Source organism: Saimiri boliviensis, chromosome 1, assembly GCF_048565385.1.
Source record: "Saimiri boliviensis isolate mSaiBol1 chromosome 1, mSaiBol1.pri, whole genome shotgun sequence".
Classification (NCBI taxonomy): Eukaryota; Metazoa; Chordata; class Mammalia; order Primates; family Cebidae; genus Saimiri; species Saimiri boliviensis.
The window spans coordinates 161,749,554-161,775,422 of record NC_133449.1 but is presented as its reverse complement, the minus strand read 5'-3'; the positions used below and the strand labels follow the sequence as shown (position 1 = coordinate 161,775,422).

General features: G+C 38.8%; 1 protein-coding gene across 4 annotated transcripts in view; it reads right to left on the bottom strand.

Moving 5' to 3' along the window:
* The window catches only part of HTR4 (5-hydroxytryptamine receptor 4), a 198,826-nt gene that overhangs the window by 10,447 nt on the left and 162,510 nt on the right, over positions 1-25,869 (bottom strand). For 2 of the 4 annotated variants that reach the window (XM_074379593.1, XM_074379595.1), the window contains one exon: positions 22,936-24,581. The exons of 1 other annotated variant lie outside the window; for it this stretch is intronic. In XM_074379593.1, coding sequence (XP_074235694.1) covers positions 24,491-24,581 — 91 coding nt within the window. In that variant the 3' untranslated portion in view covers positions 22,936-24,490. Of the gene's footprint in view, positions 1-22,783; positions 24,582-25,869 lie in introns of those variants that run through there. One more of the 4 variants, XM_003933995.3, reaches the window with a different exon arrangement.

Genomic DNA, 25,869 nt, shown 5'->3' with positions numbered 1-25,869 from the left:
AACTGAAAATTGGGTAGGGACTCACCAAGCCAGGGGAGGAGAATACAGGCAAAAAGACCGGCAGGAACAAAGGCCCACAGTTTTGGGGACAGGCCCATGCAGTGAGAGGGGAACAAAGTCAGTATCAGCCTAAGATGAGGAGGCACAGTCAGCAGGGACCCACCACACTCAGGACCATTGTTTTCATCCTAAGAGCAATAGGATGCCAGCCAAGGTCACAAGCAGAGTAGGTTCACAAAGACTTCATGTTTCTAAGAAGCATTCTGGCTGTGGTGTGTAGAATGGACTGGAGTGAGGCTGGAGTGAAAGAGCAGAGGTAAATTAGGAGGCGTACTAGCTTCCTGTTGCTGCCATAACAAATTACACAAACTTAGTGACTTCAAGTAACACAAGTTTATTATCTCATGTTTCTGGAGCTTAGAAGTCCTGTATGATGGTAGCAGCGAAGGCATTGAGAAGTAGTTGGATTCAGGATATAGCTTCAAGGTAGAGCTGACAGGACCTGCTGATGCACTGAAGGCAGGAGCAGTGAGGACATTCCAGGCATGGGCGTGGAGTTGGCTTGACTCACTGATAGACTGTTAGAGGCTCTGGGTGGACAAGTATGTGAGAGACAAAACTCTGGGGGGGGGGGGGGTGCCAATAATAGGGGACCTCTCACTTTTGCAAGTTTCACCTTCAGAAACTCAGCCATATTTCAAAGTAAATATCAGAGAAGAATCCTTTCATGCTTCTGACAGGGAGGAGGTGGGAAATAATTATTTTGAAATAGTCCAGGGCATTCTGTTCTTAATGAGGTCTGCCTTCAGGAGAAATGATTTAGCAAAGCCTAACCTATTAGAATTTTATCTGAGCCCAGCTGACCTTGGGGGAAGGGAAATATCCAACTCCAGCCCCCGAAAGCCATCACATATACCAAAGGGGTGACAAACTAAGAAGCATGTTTGAAGTTCACCGCCCGGAAGCACAGGCTTTCTAGAAGACACAGAACTAATCATAGGACTATAGACCATTTCCCTGCCCCCATACCTTTACACCATGTCAGTAAATAGTATGCCTGTTTACTAAAGTGTCTTTTACCAAAGAGATTATGTCTAGCTATCAAGAAAACCTTACAAGCTGTACTAAATGGCAAGAAAACACAGTTGGAAAGGCCAACTTAAACATCAGAACCAGAATCAGATATGGGAGGGATGTTGGAATTATCAGACTGGGAACTTAAAACAACTGTGATTAATATACTAAGGGTCTAATGGAAAACGTAGATGGCATGCAAGAACAGATGAGTAATGTAAACAATAAGACGGAAATTCTGAGAAAGAACCAACTAGAAATGCTAAAGATTAAAAGCACTGCCATAAAAATGAAGACTGCATTTGATGGACTTATTAGTAGACTAGACATGGTTGAGAAAAGAATCTCTTAGCTTTAGGATGTCTTAATAGAAGCCTACAAAACTGAAAAGAAAAAAAAAGACAGGAAAAAAATACAGAACAGAGTACCCAAGAACTGTGTGACAACTAAAAACAAGTGTACCAGTAAAAGAAAAAAAAAGAGAAAGAAACAGAAGAACTATTTCATGGAGAATAAATGATCATGGAGAATTTCCCTTCAAATGAATGTCAGATGCCAAACTACAGATCCAGGAAGCTCAGAGAATACCAAGCAGGATAAATGCCAACAAAATTATGACTAGGCATTTCATATTCCAACTAAAGAAAATCAAAGATAAAAAATTCTGACAAAAGGCCAGAGTGGAAAAATACTTACAGAGGAGAAAAGATAAAAATTGCATCCAACTTCTCAGAAACCATGCAAGAAAGAAAAGAGTAGAGTGTAATGTTTAAAGTGTTGAGAGTAAAAAAAAAAAAAAGGCAACCTGGAATTCCAACCCTGTGAAATTATCCTTCAAAAGTAAAGGAGAAGTTAGAACTTTCCGGGACAAAGGGATATTGAGGGAGTTTGTTGCCAGTATACCTGCCTTACAAAAAAAATGTTGACAGACATTATTTAGATAGAATGAAAATAAACAAGCCATATTCTCAGTTTTACATAAAAAAGGAAGAGTATCAGAGAAGGAATAAGTGAAGTAAAATAATGGATTTTATTTTTTTATTCTTAATTGATCAAATAGATAACATGTTGTTCAAAATAATAATGTATTCATTATGTATGCTTTTATGCTCCTTAATGTGGTTACATCCTGATCAGTCCATCATAAAGTTGAAAAATTGTTAAGTTGGACCATCATAAGCTGGTGACTATCTGTACATATGTTTATGTATAAATGAAATAAATGACAGCAATAAAATAAGGGATGAGAAGGGGAATTATGACTATTTTGTCATTTAAGGTATTTAATCTACCAAAAAGTTGTACAGTGTTATTTGAAAGTGAACTTGAATTAGTTATTAAATGTGTTTTGCAAACTCTAGGGCAACCACTAAAAAACGTAAAATCAGAAGTTAAACTGACATGATAGAAAAGATAGAAAATGGAATAATATAAAATGCTTATTTAAAACAAAAAAGGTAGAAAAAGAGAAGACAAAAATAAGAACAAAGAGCAAGGGCAACAAATCAAAGACAAATAATTAATTTAGCTGTATTAATAATCAGTCTGAATGACAATGGTGTAAATACACCCATTAAAACTATATGTTGGGTATAAGAAACCCACTCTAAGTATAAAGACACATATAGATTAAGAATAAGTGGATGGAGAAAGATATACCAATACCAAGCTAATATTAATCAAAATAAAATGAGACCAGTTATATTAATTTTAAACAGAACACACTTCAGAGCAGAAAAGTTATCAGGGGTAAAGAGCAACATTACATAATAATAAAGGGGTCAGTTCTCCAAGAAGATACAATAATCCTTAATATTGCATACACCTAAGAACAGAATATCAAAATACACGAGGCAAAAACTAAGAAGTGCAAGGAGAAATAGCTAAATTCACGATAATAACTGCAGACCTCAACATTTCTCTATCATAAACAAACAGATCCAGAAGGCAGAAAATTAGTTAAGGGGCATAACTGGACTCAACAGCACTATGAGTCAATAAAATTTATATCAATAGACTACCTTACCCAGCAAAAGCAGAATAGACATTCTTCTCAAGTTCATATGGAACATTCACCAAGATATTTCACATTCTACATAAAACATACCTTAACAAATGTAAAAGAATAGAAATTACACAATGCTCTCAGACAACTGTGGAATTAAAGTAGAAATCAATAACAGACAGATAGGTGGAAAATCCTGAATTCCTTGGAGATTCAATAACACACTTCTAAATAACATATGGATTGAAAAAGAAATCTCAGAATAAGTTATAATGTATTTAACTCATAAAATACTTTATGATTTAAGAAGAGGAAAATAAATCCAAAGTAAGTAGTATGAAATCATACAAATTAGGGGAGAATTCAGTGAAACTGAAAATAAGAAATCCATAGAGAAAGTCAATAAAACCAAAAGCTGGTTCTTTGAAAACATCAGTAAAATTGATAATCTCTAGTCAGTCTGAACAAAAACAAAGCGAGAGAAAGAAAAAGAACAAAAATTACTAATATAAAAAATGAAAGAAGTGACATCACTATAGACACCATGGACATTAAAGGGATAATCAAAAATAATCAAGTACTACAAAATACTCTATGCCCACAAATTTGATTAACTTGATGAAACTGACCAACTCTTTGAAAGACACATTCTACCAAAACTCACACAAGAAGAAATAGACAATATGAATAGGTATATATAAAAGAAATTGAATACAAATTAATAACCTTTCAAATCAGAAAGCACTAGGCTAAGATGGGTTCATGGGTGAATTCTACCAAACACAGAAAGAAGAAATTATACCAATTCTCTAACATAAATAGAGAATTGTTTCATAAGATACAAGCAGAGAGAATAATTTCTGCCTCATTTTTGAGTTTAGCACTGTCCTGTACTAAAACCAAAAACATTGCAAAAAACAAAAAACCCTATAAATCAATAACACTTGTGGACATAGATGCAAAAATCATCAACAAAATATTAGCAAATCAAGTCTAGCAATGTATACACAGAATTGTCTACCCAACTAAGTGGGATTTATCTCAGGTATGCAGGGCAAATACAACTTTTGAAAATCAACTAATGTAATCCATCATATCAATAGGCTAAAAAGGAAAAATCACACAATCATATCAATAAATGCATAAAAAGCATTGACAAAATGTAACATCAATTCATTATGCAAAAAGCTCTCAGTAAACTAAGACTAGAGGAGAACTTTACTAATTTGATATGGAAAATTGACACAAAACCCACAGCCAAAACCATGCTTAATGGTGAGAAAAAGATTTCCCCTAAGATCAGGAATAAGGCAAGGATGTCCTCTGTCACCAATGCTTTTCAAGATTGTACTGGAAGTCCTAGCTAACGTAATGAGGCAAGACAAGGAACAGAAAACCAAACACCACATGTTCTCACTTATAAGTGGGAACTGAACAATGAGAACACATGAGCACAGGGAAGGGAATAACACACACTGGGGCCTGTCAGTGAGGGTGGACCAGAAGAGGAAGAGCATCAAGGTAAGTAGCTAATGCATGCACCTTAATACCTAGGTGATGGGTTGATAGGTGGGGCAAACCACCATGGCACACGTTTACCTATGTAACAAACCTGCACATCCTGCACACATACCCTGAAACAACAAATAAAAATTTTTAAAAAGAAAAGTAAATTAAAAGTATATAAATTGTGGGGCCGGGCGCGGTGGCTCAAGCCTGTAATCCCAGCACTTTGGGAGGCCGAGGCGGGTGGATCACGAGGTCGAGAGATCGAGACCATCCTGGTCAACATGGTGAAACCCCATCTCTACTAAAAATACAAAAAATTAGCTGGGCGTGGTGGCGCATGCCTGTAATCTCAGCTACTCAGGAGTCTGAGGCAGGAGAATTGCCTGAACCCAGGAGGCGGAGGTTGCGGTGAGCCGAGATCGCGCCATTGCACTCCAGCCTGGGTAACAAGAGCGAAACTCCATCTCAAAAAAAAAAAAGGATATAAATTGTGAAGAAAAAAATAAAAATTTCTTTGTAGAAGATACAATTATTCTTATCCAAGTAGAATATACAAAAGATTCCACAAAAAAATCCTAAAACTAATAAGCAATTATAGCAAGTTTGCAGGATACAAGGTCAATATACAAGTCAATCAATTTTTTATGTACTAGCAAGAAAAAGCAGAATTTGAAATTAAAAATACATTACTATTCACATTAGAATAAAAAGAAATATTTTGTTGTAAATCTAACCAAATATGTATAAGATTTATATGAAGAAAACTACAAAATTCTGATGAAAAATATCAAATAAGAACATAAATGTAGATATAGTCCATGCTCATGGATAGAAAGGCTGAATGTGGTCAAGATTTCAGTTTTACCCAAACTGATTTATAGATTTAATGCATTTCCAGTCAAACTCCCAGTGAGATTTTTTTGTTTGTTTGTTTTTTGTGGACACAGAAAAACTAATTCTGAAGTTTGTATGAAAAGACAAAGACACAGAACAGCTAACACAATACTGAAGGAGGAAAATAAAGTCAGAGGGCTGATACTACCCAACTTCAAGACTTAATATAAAACTCCAGTAAATGAGGCAGTGTAGTTTGGCCAAAGAACAGACAAAGAGATCAGTAAAACAGTGTAGAGAGCCCAGAAGTAGACCAAGGTAAATATAGTCTTATCTTTAACGAAGAAGCACAGGCAATAAAAGGGAGAAAAGATAGCCTTGTCAACAAATGATGGTAGAACAACTGGACGTTGACATGCAAAAAAAAAAAAAAAAAAAAAAAAAAATCTAGACACAGAGACACAGACCTTATAGCCTGCAGAAAAATTAACTCAAAAGGCATCATACACTTAAATATAAAATAAAAACTGTAAAAATTCTACAAGATAGCATAGGAAAATATCTAGATGGCTGTTGGTTTGGTGACAACTTTTTAGATATAACACCAAATGTACAATTCATGAAAGAAATAATTGATAAGGCGGACTTTATTAAAATTAAAAACTTTGCTCTTTGAAAAACATGGTTAAGAGAATGATAAAGGAAGACATACGCTGGAAGAAAATATTTGCAAAAGACATGCCTGATAAAGGACTATTATCCAAAATGTCCAAAGAACTCTTAAAATTCAATAATGACAAAATGAACAGACTAATTCTAAAAATGGGCCAAAGACCTTAACAGACACCTCACCAAAGAAGATATATCGATGGCAAATAAGCATATGAAAAGATGCTGCACAGATATCTTCAGGGAATTGCAGATGGAGACGAGATATCAATACACACCTGCAAGAATAGTCAAAATTCATCATACTGATAGCATCAAATACTAGCAAAAACAAGGAGCAACAGTAATGCATACATGATTGGTTAGAATGCAAAATGGTTTATCCACTTTGGAAGACAGTTTGTCAGGTTTTTTTTTACAAAACTAAACATACCGTTATCATACAATCCAGCAATTGAGCTCCTTGGTATTTACACCAAGGAGTCGAAAATGTCAGTACAAAAACCTGCACACATGTTTATAGGAGCTTTATTCATAATTGGTAAACTGGAAAGCAACCAAAAAATTTTTCAGTAGGTGAATGGATAAATTGCTGTGCTTCCGACAATGGAATATTATACAGCACGAAAACAAAATGAGCTATCAAACCATGAACAGACATGAAGGAATCTTAAATGCATACACTAAGTGAAGGAAGCCAATTTGAAAAGTCTATGCACTGTATCATTTTGATAATCTGACATTCTGGAAAAGGTAAAACTATTGAGAAAATAAACAGATCAATGGTTGCCAGGTGTTGGGGTTGGGGAGGTGGAGGAAGAGATAAACAGGCAGAGCACAGAGGCTTTTTAGGGCAATGAAATTATTCTGTAAAATACCACAGTGGTACATACATGTCATTATGTGCTTGTCCAAGCCCACGGAACGTACAATACTAAGAATGAACTCTAATGTAAACTATGGACTCGGGGTGATAATGATGTGTCAGTATAGCTTCATCAGTTGTAACAAATTTACCCCTCTGGGGGAGGATATTGATAATTGGGGAGGCTGTGCCTATGTGGGGTAAGGAGGCATACAGGAAATCTCTGTACCTTCCCCTCAATTATGCTGCGAACCCAAAACTATTCTAAAAAGTAGTCTCTTTAAAAAACTTTTTTAAAGAAGTACCTTATTTAGTCACAATCAATTGTTTAAGGAGTATGAAGGAGTCCACCACTTACAGCCAAGAAGATAACGAATTGGAGCACTAGGGGGTAATCCAGATGAGAGACCTTCTAAGAATCACATTTATACTGGGTGACTTCAGCTCCATCATAGTGCTTGTGAAGGCTGTGCTCCCAAAACAGGGAAAAAGCTGGACACATCATTAAAAAATTTAAAAATAGGAAATTAAATAAGCAGCCAAAACCATATTAATCTGGGCTTGGCAGGTCTGTACCAACAATGTGCACCCTCAGCTTTGTCCTGTGAGGACAGAATTATAAACAGACACTTAAGGATATTTTGTAGAAAGAAATAATAGGCAGACACAGACTCCTTAGACAGTGACAGACTTACAGAGCACTTTCAGAGTTAGACAGGAACTGGTCTATTGCAGAAGAGCAGGAGGAAGCTGGAGACAGGGGAACAGCCACTTTTAGTTGAAACAGAAAACAGCCACAGGTGAGGAAGAGCCAAGCAGAAGTTGGGAAACAAAAAAGAAAGAAAACGTAGAGATTAGTAGACACATGATCTCAGCCTAAATGAGCCTGCCAATATTCTTAAAGTGCTTTTAGAGGAGGATAAGCAGGGGAGCATAATTATTGCACAACATGGTTATGCCACACTATAAGTCTAAAAAGCACACTTAAGTTAGTGTTTCATTTGAGTCTTGCGACACCTTGGGATGTTCACAGGGCACATTACTACCTTAATTTACCAAGTAAGGAAACTCAGCCTTCCCTTCCCTCCTGTAGCTAATCTTCATAATATGTATATGTTGAAGACTCTTTGAAAATATAGTTCAATATATATGGCCACTTCCTTCACACAGTCATCTCTGACCATCTCAGTGTGATACTCCCCTTCTTTTAAACAAACAGCACTTTCTGCAATTCACTTAACAATACAAGTCACTGTGGCTTGTTAAATGCAACTGCACATGAATTGAAATAGCACGCTTTCAGATAAATTACGTGCCTTTTGGGGAAAGGAGCCATGACTTATTCATTCAGCACAACTAGGTATTTCACTGACCACTAACTGAGCCATGGTGCTGAGAGTCACATGTCCAGAATTCTAATCTCATTTCCATTACTAAGTAGTCTTGCAACCTCAGACTTCTCTATGGTTCAATTTTCACATCTACACATAGAGACAATAACAGTACCCTCTGTCAGTGAGTTATGGTGAAGTAAGTCATGTTCATCATGTATACATAATTCCTGGCATTACATTTATAAATATCAGCTAGTATCATTTTAATCAAACTTTAAGTTAAATATATAATTGTTAATTTAGACCTCCAATTTTTTCTTCCTTCAACTTGATTTGTCTTGTATTTCATTAACCTGATGACATGCCTTGGAATCCTGAACTAACAAAGCTCTCTAAAGGTTACCATCTGAAAACTATGTGTATTTTATGAAAATTTCCAATTTCAGTAATTCATATGACAATGTGAAAATCTAAGACAGAAACTCAAAAACTTTCAATGGGCTCTAAGTAATCAGTTGAAAATTTAAATATCTGGGTATCTGTATGCTATGCTTCTCTGAAAATTAAACTTCAAGGCAATAGATTCATTCACTCAAATAGCAGGAGGATTGTTGAATTTTTGTACACAAAGGGTATCCTTCTCTCTTTATCTCCCACAATTAAATGGTGTTGAATATTCCTGTGTGGGGCTAGAATTACACATGGAATAATATTATAAATTATTACAAATCACCAATATTTGGCACATATATGTTATTTTATTGGACCTTAATAATTATATAATTATGATCCTAACAACTTTTACATACCTACTTAATATTTCTTACTAAAGTCACTTAATGTTGTTTTATTTGGATATAACCCTTAAAGAGTTTAATGACTGAACTTTTAGTGTGCATTGTGTAGATAATAGAGACATGTCTGAAAGTAGTGATCAAATTCTGGCAAAAAAAAATCAAACCTTTTTGTGTGAAATTTTCAGAAGAGGATATAAAGCTTATGAACCCTTGTTTGCAACCACAACACACTTTAAAATGATAAATGTGATTAATGTCACACAACAATGTTAGGATGAAATTTAAGGTATTACGATAAAACAAAAATTTAGATTTTCAGAACTGTGTAATTTGTCTAATATGCCTTATCCACAGTCCCCTATTCATGTCAACTTTGCCGAATTAACAATATAGTTTTTCCTGAGACCTCTGGCTGTTTGTATTTTTCACTGGATGGAATGACCATGTAAAACCACACCAAGTTTAACCTATGTTTTTACGTGTAGAGATTGTCACTTACATTTGTATTGCAAACCATAACTGTACAAAGCCCTTAGGCATCCATTATTCTGTTTCCTACTCACCACAAACGCTTGAAATTGGTATTGTGAAGGTTGGAACAGAAAAGGAGTGTTACACATTTCTCCCAACCCCCACTTCCCAGAATGTAGAAAACTTTAAACGACCACGGCAGCCTATGCTAAAAGGTCAACATTTCCATTCTTAAGTTCAGATATGTTTGGTACAGTCAGGACTTTAGCCTATCAGCCTGGGATAGAGCTGAGGTAGGTCAGAGGCCTAGCAAGCAGCACAGGTGGCTGTTGTCTTAGCTGTTGTATGGATGGTGATGTGACAGGCCAGGGACTGGCTGGTGGTTAGCCACCTGCCTGGCAGCAGGTGTTAGGAAAACCCAAAGCCAAAAAGACAGGGTTTATGTAGCCAACAAAAAGAAGAGGTCAGCAGAGAGATGGGATCCCAGAACCCTGGCTCCGAGTGCTTCAAACATCTGGATAGCTCCCAGACCTGCTTTGAGTTTCTAAGAACCCCAGCTTTCCTTATTACTTCTATTTCCTGTACCCTGGCAAGAACTCTTGGCAACTTAAAATGGTCTTATCTACAAATATTGAGTTGTAAGACCTTATACTTGTTTGCCTTTGCCCTAGAAGGAAGAACTACGTTTATTTTACCGTAGGGACCAATAGGAGTGTCTTTCTAGGCAGAGAGGTCATCTTGTCGTCTTCCTCAGACTGAGAGCTCTGTGTCTCCTGGACAACAGTTGGAGTACAAGTCTCAGGACTGCTTCTAAGCCAGCTTACTTCCATCATTGGAAGCTGATGTCATTTGCTTATCCTTGCATGGCAAAACCCTGTCTATAAATGTTATTTTATTTATTCTGCCCTATAGATCAAGGACAATGCTGAAGATTCTTGATATGGTTTGGCTGTGTTCCCTCCCAAATCTCATCTTGAATTGTAGTTCCCATAATCCCCATGTGTTGTGGGAGGGACCCAGTGAGAGGCAATTGAATCCTGGGGTTCGTTACCCCCATGCTGCCTTTCTCATGATCGTGAGTCTGTACTAATGAGACCTGATGGCTTTATAAGGGCTTTTCCTTCTTTTGCTAGGGTCTTCTGCTTGCCACCATGTGAAAAAGGATGTGTTCATTTCCCCTTCCTCCATGATTGTAAGTTTCCTGAGGCTTCCCCAGCCCTGCAGAACTGTGGGTCAATTAAATCTCTTTCCTTTATACATTATCCAGTCCCGGGTACTAAGCCTTTATTAGCAGTGTGAAATGGACAAATACACTTCTTAAACATAATTTTTATTATTTTTGCAGCAACAATACCAGGAAACACAAATTTACATACCGCTCCACAATAAAGTCTATTTGAATCTCCTGACTTTAAAAAAAAAAATCTGAGCTAAAATCGGTTTAAGTACTATAGAAACAACAGGGTGATATGAAGATATAATGATTCCTTTTATAAACTAAATTCAAAATGTTAGCTTTTTTTTTATAGTGAGCAACTCACTCTAATGCTGTACCACTATGATCTTAACTTTGTTTAAACATCAATCCTTGTGCACACTTTGCTTAAATGAGTCTTGCCATAGTCTTTGGCTTACACCAAATAATAAAATAGTCCTGATCTGACTACCCAAGCTCTGCTGTCAAAAATGTCCTGGCTCCTCACCTGAACATTTCTCCAGTCCAAATACCTCTGCTTTTCTCTAGTGGCAGGCTGAGTCCTGGCACATTCTGAGACCAGCTCTGCCCTGGGTAGGAACCATCAGAAGGTTGTTGGCTGCTGCAGTGTCTCTTTCTCTTCGGCATAAACAATAAGTTCCTACACAGGGGTTGTGTTTGTTTGGTCAGGGCTTCATCCATTAAGCTTGGTCATTAGCAGCTGGCTGGTTACAAATGCAGTCCTGATAGCAAATGGCTGGAATCCAATTATCTCAGCTTCCTGTCTGCATAGCCATGCCAGGGAGGAACATAGTCATGTTTGCCTGCCTTGTCAGGCTCCTAGGATGCAAAGTATATTGTTTGGAGAAAACTAACAGGCAACAGATCCTCAGATATTTTGATGGAGAGACAGCATGGTGTGGAAAAAGGACACACTGGCCCAGAACGCAAAATCTCTGGCACTAGTCCACATTCCGCCTCTTCCTGGCTCAGTATCTAACTCATTTCTCCAAGCTTCATTTTCTCATGTATTAGAGGGAGATCATAACAGCAACCACTGGGTGGTTGGGAGCTTCTAGTGAGATGATGTATGTGAAAGAGCTTTGAAAAGTATAATGATGATAATGGTGATGGTGATGGTGATGATAATAGCAATAATAGCTGACAGTTATTGAGTGCCTGTTGTAAGTAAGGCACTGTCCTATTTGTTTGATGTGCACTATCTTATCCACAAGTATCCTTTGAAGAACTGATGACAATGGTAATGATGATCTTAATAAGGATAGCTAACATTTCTTAAATATTTACTATATATAAGCCTCCAGTCCCGGCATTTTAATCATATTAACATATGCAGCTTCCCATCATGTAAAATAAGTAATATTATCATCTCTACTTGACATATGAGGAAAATTAGATACAGAAGTTGGATAATTGCTCAAGATCATACTGACGGTAAGAGGCCATAAGGATTCAAATGCATGCATTCTGATTATAGAATGGAAGTTGCCAACTTTTTTAGAGTTGGCAAACTTTTTCTTTGAAGGGCTAGATGTAAGTATTTTAGGCCTTGAAGCCACATACAGTCTCAGTTGCTTATTCTTTTTTGCTTTCCTTTTTTTCCTGTTTGATTTTTGTTGTTTGTTTTTCTACCCCTTTACAAATGCAAAAAAAAAAAAAAAAATTTAGCTCAAGGATCACACACACAAAACACCCATATGGCTGAACTTGGCTCACAGAGCTGTAGTTTGCTAACTCTTGCTCTAGAAGTAATTTCTTTTTTTGAGACACAGTCTCACTCTGCTGCCCAGGCTGGAGTGCAGTGGCACAATCTCAGCTCACTGCAACATCCGTCTGCCAGATTCAAGTGATTTTCCTGCCTCAGCCTCACAAGTAGCTGGGATTATAGGCACCTACCACCATGCCCAGCTAATTTTTGTATTTTTAGTAAAGATGGGGTTTCACCATGTTGACCAGGCTGGTCTTGAACTCCTGACCTCAAATGATCTGCTTGTCTCAGCATCCCAAAGTGCTGGGATTATAGGCATGAGCCACCATGGGCCTGGCCTCTAGAAGTAATTTCTGTTTTACAAATAAGAAAACTAAAGATCAAAAGCTTCAGGAATTTAACTAGGGCTATTCAATAAGTGCTGAAATCAGGATCTGAATCCAGTTTTGCTTACTTTCAAAACTTGTGTCAACCTAAACTACACTGTCTCCATGTATGCTGTTAAAATGTAGGATATTCTTACTGAGTTAGAGATACTGTACTTGCTCCAGTCAATTTTCAAATTAAATATGCTTTCTCCTCTTGGAACAGACTTAGGGACCAGATAGCAGGCTGAGAGTTAGCTGACCCCATGCCTACTACAATGCCTGACACATAGTAAGCATATAATAAATAACTCTTTATTGAGTGAAATAATTCTGGTTTCTGATTGAATTCAATCATTCCCTAATATCTCAGCCATTTTCCCAGACTCTTCCATGTTTTGCACTTGACCCTTCTCTTCCTTATAAAGGAAGGCAGTAATATATTCCTCAATCCAGTTTCTAGGGAACCTAGAACAATTTATGAGATAATTTCCATAGAACTATTTGGAGGAAAGAAAGATGTTATATGTAGGAATATCATTTTTACAATGAGTCATTGTGCTGACAAAAATGGCACTAGAAGACTGTACTTATGACTTTTAAATTCCTCACTAACCACAGGCAGGAAAATACGGAGAACTAGTGACTTCACTGTAAATCACTCTTGTTGTATCTACCAATACAGTTACACATTGAAGCAAAAATTTTAATTTTTGTTTAATCTTGGATTTTTACTTCAGGGAATACATGAATTTCTTAGAAATGTGGCAAAAATTTTGTGCATATGTCCAGAGTTTTAGGGAAAAGATCATAGATTTCATCAGACTCTCAAAGGATTTATTATGCCTTGAATGTTGACACTACAGTAGAATCATTTCAGTGTAGGTTACCTTTGATGAGAAAAAGGGAAACATTAAAGTTATTGGTGTGTGGTGATCAGTACTAGGTTTTCCAGATGTCCTTGTCTGTGTGATACCTTCTTAGACTCTCAAGATACTTACATAGGGTCCCACCCACCAGTTTCCCGCTGGCATAGGTGTCTGGGTCTGCAAACCCATCTGGAATATTAATCACAGTCCAGACTGGCCACAGTGATCAGCACTCAGAGGACCCAACAGGATGTATGCAGCCGCAGAAGGCAGCAATACAGAGTCTCTTCCATTTTATCTTCAACCCCAAGATCAGGCCCATAGAGACTGCCATAGCAAGCCCTGAGTCTATTATTTTATGTTACTAGCACTTGGCACAATGCTTGGCATACAGTGGGTGTCTCATTAAAGTTTTTTTAAATGAAACCAAGCATAATGGTGAAATTGATAGCATTTTTTCCTTACATTTCTGAGATGGTTAATAAGGTTGTTTCATTTCTGTTATCTCCTGAGATTATCTATATGGCCCTATGTGTCTTTGTCAATTAGAGGGTGATTTTTACCTTGTCTTCTGTGTTGCTGGTGGTGCTGGTGACGTTGGTGTTGGTATTGCTGACTAGTTTAATGTGGAGCTAGCTAATGTGGATGCTTTTCTTTTGTATGTAAGCCTGAGAACATCCATGGAGATTATGGTTGTTACCCCAGGGAACTATGTCCTGTGAAAAAATGTATTAAACAGACCAGGGTGGGCTCGATTAGGTTTCATAGACATGATACTCAATGAACTTGGCCTTGGTTTTAACTGGCAGGTCAGGGAAGCAAAGCATGGTTAGTGGGCTGCAGCAGAGCAGAGAGAAGTTGTACATGGCCTGAGAGCTGAGATAAGAAGTGGGAGTTGGCCCCGTTTTACTTACTGTAGTCCGAATTGAGCACTGTGTTGTAGGTGTGGATGACACACTGATGAGCAACTGGGCACTACTACTTAAAGTTTTTGAGTAGAGTTGCCAAATACAGAACATTTTAGGGGAATAGTACTTTATTTTTTTTTTCTTTTTGTATCTGTTTTTGTGTGTGTATGTGTGATTTTCAAAAACATCAACTTGATGGTATGTCCAGATGTAGAAGGAAAAGAGGTAGAAGACAGCCATAGTTGTCCTCATGAAGTGATGAGCAGTGAAAGACCAGATAAGCTGTTCAAAGAGAATTTGAAGACTAAATGTAAAAGAGTTGGAAGGTACAAAAATCAAAAATGACTTCCCACCTGGAATATTAGACAAACAGTAATAATAATAGTAATATCTTGAATTTGTTAACCAGTCCTACATATTTTAGAATATAGTATCTTAATGAACCTCACTGGTCTTAATACTTTTTGCCCTGCTTTTTGGTTTTTGTGACTAGATATTTCTCACCTATTAACATAATCATGATTGTTTTTTATTCAGTGGCCATTGAACAGAATTGATTTATGTGTCTCTCCTGTCACAACACAAAAACACTTATCAAGTGAATGAATAAAATTTGGTGAGGTAGTCTAGGGCATTTGTTTCGTGAGAAAGCTGAGACCCAGAAGGGTAAGTGGCTTGCCGGAATTTACCCAGCTGGTGAGTGGCAAAGTCAAGGTGGAATCAGAATCCATGTCTTTTTTTCCATGACTCAGGCTACCACAGTGAAATCATCGGCTGTAACAGGAAGGTCTGAATAGCAAAGAAATTCCAGGAAATTAGAGAATAAATAGAGAATGCTCTCCACTGAGAAGGCTACTATTAGATGAGACAGAATTCAAGAATGATTTTGGCCTTTTGGCCTTACAAGGTCAATGGTTCCAGATGGCTCTGTGCTGAGAAAAGGAGATGCAATAATAAGGGTGACCCTGATAAGAGTACCCTTTCCTAATTCCTTCCACTGACTCACATCCCTTGACCAACTGCCCACTCTCTAGCTGGCTGGGACAAGAGGTCTCACCAGAAATGGTGCCTCTGCCCAGCCAGCCAAGGCCTTTTCACTTGAAATGACAGAAGCCTGGATTGGGTTCTCTTTCACAAAGCCTTAGTAGTTAATGACTCACAATCTCCCCAGTGGCAAATACCCGAGGATGATAAAAAGAGATTGCTATAAGGCTTTGGAGGAAGAATGTGAGGTGGGGTGGGAGGGCTGATCTTTATCCTCTTCAAGAATTTCATCATTAAGGAGTGGCATATGGGTCCCTATTTGTACCCTATTGACTGTTGATTGCCTTGCTGATTCAGGGGACCAAGAACAGAATGAAATGATGTAACTACCTAATAGCATTCAATATGGAGAAAAACTAAACTGAAATTAAATCTTCTGATCTCAACCAAGTTTTTAAAAGTACAGGTAATGTCTGCCCTTTCATTCAAGGCTTTAGACCAACTTAAATGACTATTCATCCAGGCTATTAGGCTACTCTTACATATTATAAAATGTTTTCGAATTTCAGAGGGAGTGTGTCTTCAAAGTTTGATGGCATTACTTCTGTCTCTCACCTTCTAGGCAGAGAGAAAAAGAGGGCATAGTTTCTCAACATAGATGGATCTAAGTTTGTAGCCTGATTCTACTCATAATAACCTGTGCAGAAACGTAGTCTTCTTAAGCCTCATTTTCCTATCCATAAAATGGGCATTATATATAATAATAATAAAAATGATAATAGAAACTACCAATTATCTCCCTGGCAGTGTATAAATTGCTATTATAATTTTATTTAAATTATATAACCTCATGACTTAGATAATGTTAATACCTCTATTTTTACCAATGCAGAAACTGAAGCTCAGAGAAAGTAATTAAGGTGTCCAAAGAAACCAGTTTGGCAAATTGGGAAACAGGGATTCACTCCAGTCCACACTTTTTATGAGTATTAAATGTTACCAGATATGTAAAGTGTTTAGGTAGTCCTGACATACCTCATATGCTCAATAAAGTTGCATCCTTTTACTGTCCTAGAAGGTGAAGTGAGACTCTTGCTTGCGAGACACATTAATTGGAGAGGATTAAGAGACATATTAAGAGCGTCACAACAAGACACTGAATGACAAGTAGATGCCATTTCCCATCTATGCAGATTACGTTTCTTCTCTGACTCCACAGCCAAATCCTTTCCCATCTCCATCTTCTCCTGAATAGCCTTCTTAGCCTTTCCCTTTTCAGATTAGAAAACTGGCACAGAAACAATCACTGCCTGCCACTTCCACCATTTCCCCACTCCTGGTTTCTCAACACCCTTTCCATATGACTTCACATACTGCTTCTGAATTTCAAATGTCATGAAATTCAGAGTAATAATAGTAACAGCTACACTTCAGTGAGAGCTTACTGTATGCCAGAGACTGTGTGCCACTATTTATATGCTTTAACCCACTGAAGCCTCATCACACTGGGTGGGGAATGTGCTATCATTATCCCCTTGCAAAGAAGAAACTGAGGCTCAGAGAGTTGAGGCATTTGCCTGTGTCACACGTTCAGTAACTGGTAGTATCTGTCTCAACTTACATCCATCTAATGTCAAAGCCCAAGCTCCCACACAGAGACAGTTTCTCAATTTACAAATGGCAAAACTTTAAGCAGAAAGAGGCAGAGACATGCCCAATCATACAGCAAATTTGAAAGGATTCTGTGGACAAATTAGACATTTTCTGACATCTTTCGAATATGCTCTATTACACTCTAGCCTGAATACATAACTTTCACTGGGTCCCTTCTACATCCACGGCTCAGTTCACGTTTCCTTCACTCTATGTTGTCTCAATAAATGCCATTATTGGTGAAATGGAGGCCAATGTCCTCTAGGATTATACAATGTCAAGTAACTCACAAAACTTCGATCTGCTTCATCACAGCATTCTATAAATACAAAACTTTAAGCCTAAGTTCCTTTTCAATAGATAGAACCAAAAGAGAAAATAAACTTGCCGTAACTCAGGAATATAACAGTACTTAAAAACTCTAATCTTTCTGCCCCTTGCAAGAGGTATGTATGATAAACACAATGATTTTATTCAAAACTGTCATGCAAATATTTTTCTCTTATCAGAAGCCTACAGCTTTTGCAGTGGGTAGAGTACTAATGGCAGAGCAGCACTGAGATTTGGCACTGAAGGAGCAAAGTTGTCTGCTGGTACAGTGGAGAGGCCGTAACAATGAAAAGCTTCACATTCTTCCAGACAAATACATCCAATGAATTTATTTGATAACTCCAGTGCACAGAAACCTAGGACCAGTGCTGGACCCTAGGAAAGAAAAAGATGAGCAATAAGAGTTGGCCACGGTCCTCAAGGAGCTCAAAATGTGGTAGGAGAGATCAAAAAGGACATAATTAATGAACCACACTGAAAAGCATATCAAAATGTCACAGGAGAACAAATAAAATGGGGATTGGAATAGGTCAAAAACCTCATGCCGACCTGGAGGCTGGAAAAGACTTCGAGTAGGAGGTGGTATTTGAAATACGCGATGTAAGAGATGCCAGGGGAAGCATGCCCAGTGGAAAGAACAGCAGGACTAGTATCTGAATGCAAAAATCCAAAGAGTTGAGCATATTGTTTGCTTTGCAGAGATGAAGGGAAATAACTGGAAGAAAAACTGTAACAGTAGACTTAGAGAAAGTATTGGTAGGCAATGAGGAGTCCTTGAGGGATTTCAACTGGGGAAATGACATGCTAAAAGTTATGTTTTAGAGCCTAATGCCCCAGTCCAGATGAAAGATAATGTCAGTTGTAGAAAGGATGATGTCAGTAAAGATAGAGATAAGGAAATGCATGAGAAAGTCTACTGATTACATAATTAGATTGATTTGTCCTCATTTCTGATAAAATACTTTTTCTCAAGAATCACTTTCTGGCTGGCCAATAATTGGCTTTTCCTTCCAATTAGATGCTATCTGGAACTAGCTAACTTGAAATCAATGAAGACCTACTGTGTAAATGAATACTTATTTTTTTGTTTGCAGACAGCCAAAACTCCATGGAGAAACAAGGAGGCAAGGGGGAAAAGTGCACAAAAAGAGAATCCATCCATTTCAAGGATGGTTCTTGCTGCTAACGAGAACAGCCCTCAGGTGGATCAAGTTCCCTTAGAGTTGGCAGAACCTGGGCTCCATTTGCAGCTGTATGTAATTTCTGCATCTTTGGAAAAATTCCGGATTAACTTCTCTGATGTTCAGCCTGGTTTCTTTGTCTGTATGATGGGAAAATGGTACTTACCTTACAGGATTAAATGAGGTGCCCATGTAAAATGCTTTTACCAAGCCTCACATCTAGTGAGTAACCAGTAAATGACACCTAAAGCTACTGAATTATCATCAGACTTTACTTACTTCTCTGATCCCATTTCCTACCCCTTTTTTTCACATTGATTAGGCTGTATCTGGCAATGTCAAGCACATTTCTGCCCCAGTGCATTTGTATTTGCCTTTCTCTTCGCCAGACATGATATTTCCTCAGATTAACTATATAGCTGATTACTTAGCATTCTTGTCCCCCTATCACAGAGCATACCTCCTCCTTCAAATCTTCCTTAACCACTTCCGCTAAAACATCCCCTTGCCCATCTCTATTTTTTATTCTCTTTATAGCCCATGTCAGTATCCAAATTTATCTTATTCATGTACACATGTCTCCTTGTTTATTTTCTGGTTCCTGACAAGAGAAAGTAGAGACCTTGTCAGGCTCCTTTATTAATACACCTCTGGCAGGAGACCCTGCCTCATAGTCAGTGTTCAGAAAATCTCCGTTTCTCTGAATGCCATGGTGCTATTGAGAGAACTAAATTACAGCAAATAGAAACCACCTAGCACATAATAAGTGCTAAATCAATACTAGCCTTTTCCCCTTAAATAAGTCTAGAGATGCTCCAATGTAAAAATAGACAATTTGGAAAGAAATCAAGAAAGAGGGCATTCTTCCAAGGGTAGGTTAATTTGGAAATGGATTCTGCACGTAGTTTCTGGAGTCTAGTAGCAGGTGCTTTACAGCCAGTGAAGGCTCAGGTCTTTATTCTAGAAAGGAAGTTTCCGGAGATGGTGTGCTTTCTAAACAGAGGAAGGAATTTTGTAACAGGGAGGTGTGATTCTGAGGAAATGATTGTCACTGGAAAAAACAGTTCATAGCAGTATTACAAACACTGCCTCAAAAAACTTAAGACGGGGAAAACAAGCACTGGCACAGACGATATTTCCCGGTCCAGCTATTGGGCTTTAGGCTCACAAGAAGATTCCTTCCAGGGCATAGATCATAATAAGCAGAGATGGAGGATTCTGCTTGAACCTTTTATGTGATGGAATTCCAGATAAATTTGTGTATGAAGAAAAGATTCTGATATGAAAACCTAATTTTTGTTCAGTCCAGCATTTTATGTGTGAGAAGATAGAAGTCCCAAAAGGTAAAAAGAGAGAAAAAAAAAAAAAGAGCTAAGTCTATTTTACTCTGGACATTACTCTGTCTCCTGAATGCTAACAGGGTTCATTCCATTGTTCCTTGCCCAGAAGAGATGGGACCTAGATTTCACTGACATATAACCTAGGCCTAAGGGAGAGATGAACTCCAGGCTCTTGGATGGCTCATGACACCCCAAATTTTTTTTCTAAAGGCTTCAACAGGGATGCACATGCTTAACCTCAATCCAAGACCTTCAGATATACACTGTCATACTGCCTTCAATGGCTCCTTGTGGTTTGTTCCCTGAGAGTAGCTGGACGAAATCCCCAACCTCTGCTCATGAGGTGACCATGTCATAGAGATCCGTCCTATTGCTGGAGGCCTTGATGAAGGTAACAGACAGGTAGAATCTAATAAAAATCAACTACCTAGGGGCCCATGGCTTCTAGCTTTCCTTTAGGGGGAACCTGGTACTGGAGTCAGAAAATTCTCCAGCTTCAAAAGACAGTACTACTGGAGGATGCTCTAGGATCCTGGAGGTTACCGAAAAGCTCCACAAAACTGAGGCATGGGAGTTGACTTTGGCATTTTATTGCATATCCAAAATTCAGTTATTAGTTTCCAGACTCAATTTCTCCTTGAATATATAATTTATATAAACATGTACAGAATGTACTCATATAAACATATGTATAATTTATCAATAAATAGAATTTATCAATTAAAAAATCTATGTTGGCTCCAATTTTTTACATAACACATTCCAGGGAACTGCATCAAAAAGTGGATAATCATAAAGCCAAAAATGCTTTCCATGTAAACAAAGTTAGAATCTGGGATTCTAGGACCTTCGAAGCCTTAGCTTCCAATAAGTCATTGCTATAACTAACAACCTCATAAACCAAAAACACAACCATCGTTACAATTTGCAATCCTTTGAAATTATAAAATTAAGTTTTATGTTCTATGTGGTCGGCACACATGTACTTTGTATGTTGATTACACAAGGGAACTCAGTGCATTATAAACTGTATGAGTAGCCCCTTGGTAATTCTACTAAATGTAAATAAAATTAAGGTGTTAGCTAAAATAACATTAAACCAAAATTAACAATCATATACATAGACTATCAGATCAGGAAAATTCTCAAAAGTTATCTGTCATGTTCAATATCTTAGTTGACTCTTTACATAGTACTCGTATTAGGTGGTCATAGTTTGGTCTAAGTTTGACTTTTTTCATAGGATTTATATATACGTAATTTATAGTGTGGGGTGATTCTGATGGCCCATGTATTTTCTTCTCCAAATACACTTTTCATAGTGAACAGACATTTGAATCTTATTCCATGTGACTCTGAAGTTATATGGGAAGTTACACTCATTATTATCAAAATCAGCCTGTAGTCCCCTACTTTGTGAATAGCAAAATCCCTTTAAATGAGTTTTTGTGATATATAAATTGGTGTGTTGGGCAACCTGAAATGACCAAATTAGAACAGGTGGATTTAGAAGAACTAATACCTGAAGGGTGCTTCCACAATTCCTAGAATATTATTATTTATTTATTTATTTTGTGAGAATCTCACTATTGGCTAGGCTTAAGTGAAGTAGTGCAATCTCTGCTCAATGCAGCCTCTGCCTTACGGGTTTAAGCAATTCTCCTGCCTCAGTATCCCAAGTAGTTGGGACTACAAGCAGATGCCACCGTACCCAACTAATTTTTGTAGTTTTAGTAGAGATCAAGTTTCACCATGTTGGCCAGGCTCGAACTCCTGACCTCAAGCGATTCACCGACCTCTGCCTCCCAAAGTGCTGGGAATACAGGAAGAATTAATACCCAAAGGGTGTTCCTAGAATATTATTTGTTTTTTAACAAGCCTCTGGGTTTGACATTTAGCTTTCTACAAGCTTTGCCCTGGGGCATTTCTTTCTCTGTTTCTTTATCAACATAGTTATTTACTCTCTAAGTTGGGTCACCTCCTGGTGAATAAATTCTTAGTCTGGAGTGCTCAGGCGCATCCACAGTAATCCAAAACACCCAAAGTAATGATAAATATGTGGAATGGCATTTTACGATTTACAGAATGTTTTCACACAAAAAATTATCTTATCTCCACAACAACTTAGTGGAGTAGGTAAGAGAAATTCTTTCTGAGGTCTGAGACATTCAGCAATCAGGTCAATTGGCTTAATAAGTCAGCAATGGACCCAGTGCCTGCACTGCCTCTGTGCTGTACGCCTCCCACCAACGTGCTCATGCAGGCAGTGGGTGGGCGTGTGGGCAGCCACAGCACGTTGGTTGGGCCTCATCTTCAGATCCAGAGCCATGGGGCCCAGAAGCTGGCTGCTCCCTTCTTCACATTAGAAAAGGACCATCCTCAAAATGGTGCTTGCCTCCTAATGGTGGTCGCTGAGCGTAGTGATGGCAGGGGAACAATGGCTTGAAAAATCCAGGGGGGTGGTCCAGCCACAGAGTCAGGGTGCAAGTTAGAACTTAAATAAACTTTCTTCATACTTGACAATAATGGGTCTCTGTTTCAATCTGCTCCATTGATCAGGGTGAATCCCAATCGACACAAAGAGCATTTCGGCCTGGAGAGATATTTCTCAGGAATTCTCAATAGCATTTCTCTTTCAGAGGCTATTTCGTTTCCCTAAACATGACTTTATCCCCAACAGAATTCAGCCTTCATAGGACAGAGAGGCTTTATTATTATTTTTTCTTTTTGGCATTTGGATGGTTTGGTCAATCTTCTCTTCCTTATTCCCAAGTTTCTTCCTGTCGCTTTCAGTTCCAGAACTAAAGTAAACAATAATGGAAATGATAACTGGCACTTCATAAACAACAAGAAAAACAGAGAGTCTGATAAACAGTCCTGAGATACTATCAAACCACAGCCAAGATCAGAGTCAGAACCTCACGTCTCTGGATTTGGCATTTACCTTCCTAGGGCTTTTGCTCTGCGGCATTAGCAAGAGCCACTGACTCAGCTTTGAACCAAAGACATCCAGGTTAATATGAAGGACAAAGCTGGCAAGGTCAGGGGTCTAAAAGGCCCAAATGAGGAGGGTCGTTCCTTTGAAATAAAACCAAAAGGCAGGCGGCCCATGGCTTCTCGAGGTAGCAGACGGCTATAGCAGCATGCTGTTGTCCTAGAAACAAAAGGAAAACTTGAGGATCCTCTAGTCCAAACTTGAGTGCACAGATGTGCAAAGTGGGGTCCAGAGATGAAATAATATTATTCAAGATCTCACAGCTTGTTAGGAGCACAGCCAGGGCTGCAACTTGAGTCCTCTGGCTTCAAGCCCAGCATTATTTATCATCCCTAGTACTGCTGGATCCTGCCCTCCTTCACTTGGGGGGCTGCAGGGGAAAACGAGTCTACTCAGTGTGAACTTCCAACAGTTCTCTCCTTTGGGAGCAACAAAGCCAGACTAAAGAGTCTTAAAATAATATCACAAGTTAATGGGAAAGATCCTGAAGCCTAAAAAACACCTACGAAGTTGCCAGCCATGCCCAAGGCTCTTTATGAGATGTCCCGTTCCAGCCCAGCAGGAAGAGTGAGCATCTCAGGGCAGACATGCCAGCAGCCAGGATGCCAGTGGGAAGCTGTCTGTCTTCAGCTTCCCTCCAGAGTTGCCGTGGAGACCATTTTCCTCTGACAGATCTCTGACCCTGTGTCTTCCAAGGAAAATAAATGGAGCATGTCCTGAAGAGGAGGATGGACACTGGACATAAAGAAGAGCAAGTGGACGTCTGGGATTGACACGGAGGTGGGCCAAGAGGATGCACGCTTGGACCCAGATACAGAGAGAAAAGTGCATTAGCTTCTGGCAGAGAACAGGGTGAAAAAGAGACACAGGGTAGCTTGAGCATGGCTGTGACGGACGTGACCAAGCAAGTAAGCAAGACAGGAGCAACGACTCTGGCTAAGACAGGAGCAGAGAGGGAGTATTTTGTCAATAGCTGTGAGCCCACACAGCAAAGAAGGCGTATTTGGAGACATCAGTGACCGAGACAGGACACAGTAAGACATCAGTGACCGAGATAGGTCATGGTTAGAACATGAGACAGACCAGGTACAGTGAGTGACGGGAACGTGTCAGACACCAGAGACCATGCAACAAGAGCAGATACTCTGGGAAGAAGGAGTGCTGGGAAGTGAGTGAGCAGGGAGGCCATTATGTCCCCTGACTCCTTCCAGCGCCACCTGCTGGAATCTCGGAGGAAAAGCCCAGGGTGCACCAGGTTCCTGCACCAGCAGACGGAGGGCCTCAGGTGAAGAGAATACCGGGTGCAGTCGCGCACAAGCAGCAGCTTAGGACCTGGCCCTCTTTCGGAGGCATGGCTGTCTTCTGGGTCATTGTCCCAGGGGCCTAAGTGTCACTGGGCTGAGCAGCCACCAAAGGAGAAGTTGCTGGCGGGTGACACTGGCTCTCCCATTGGCCACCACACTCCACTGCATCCCTAGAGAGAGGAGAAGATTACAGAACCTCAGAGTTGGAATGAATGTTGCAGATCATCTCCTGAAAGAGACCAGCTGCATGGCAGGAACCCTCTGTGCCATGCAGATGGGTGGCTAATTGGCCTCTATTTAGGCATTTCCAGTGACAGGCCAGTCCATATTAATTTGGGGCATCAATAGCTATTAGAAATAGGCCATTAATGTTCAGCCAAAATCAGCCTCCATACAACTTCTACCTGGTGGACCTATTGAGCCTAGCAGGTCCACTCAACATGGTGCCCTCTACCAATTATATCCACCAAATTTTCTCTACTCCAGGCTAAACATTCCCATTTTCTTTAATAGTTCATAATATATTATGGTTTCCAGATTATTCCCCATAATGGGCTCTGTCCTTTGAATACCTCTCTTGAATTATGGTAGTAGGAAAGTGCACAAACCTTTGCAGTGAGCCAGATTTACATCATGTACGTTTCATCATCAGTTGGGTTTACTCCTATGAATGTAGTCAAATTCAGTTCATTTCTAACAGTGGTAATATGTTATTGGCTTATATTGAGCTTCCTGCCAAATTTGATCTTTTTTGATACAACAACCGTCAATTCCTGAGGTTCTTGATTACATTGCTGCATAGTTGATTTTATTTATTTATTTATTTGAGTCAAAATATAAATCATCACATTTTTCTCAGTTAAACTTTGTTATATTGGTTTGGTATCACTTTAGTCAACTGAGATCATTCTAGATCATAGCAATTTTAACATTCAAGATATGATTATTTAGCACCTACTCAAACTAGATTTTAAGGTTTTGGCAAGCACATAGGAAGATCAAATAATCTGCAGTGGTAGATATTTCAGTTCAGTGTCATCTGCCTCTTAGTTTTTTAGGCAAGGTAAAAAACGTTGAGCAAGATAAAACAGAGAATCATAGTTACCTCAAGACAGGCTTCCTTGCAGTCAAACATCTAACACTCAGTGTACCTGAGAATGGACTCACTCTGACAGGCTCTGTTCAATGCCTTGCTAAAATGTCTCTGCCAAACAGAAAATCTTTCCTAACAGATAAAGAATTTTTTTGGCATGAATCATTATACAACACTGAATCTTGCTTACAGATCATTTCTCAAGCTATGAGTCTCTGGTTTCTGGAGTTTAGCTTTAGTGTTTCCTGAAAAATTGGGGCAATATTTACTATCTCCAGGCTTTCACCTATTCCCCAGTCCTAGAAGGAGATCATTCAGACTCGTTAGCATCAAGTTCCTTTAAGTCCCTGAGACATGACACATCT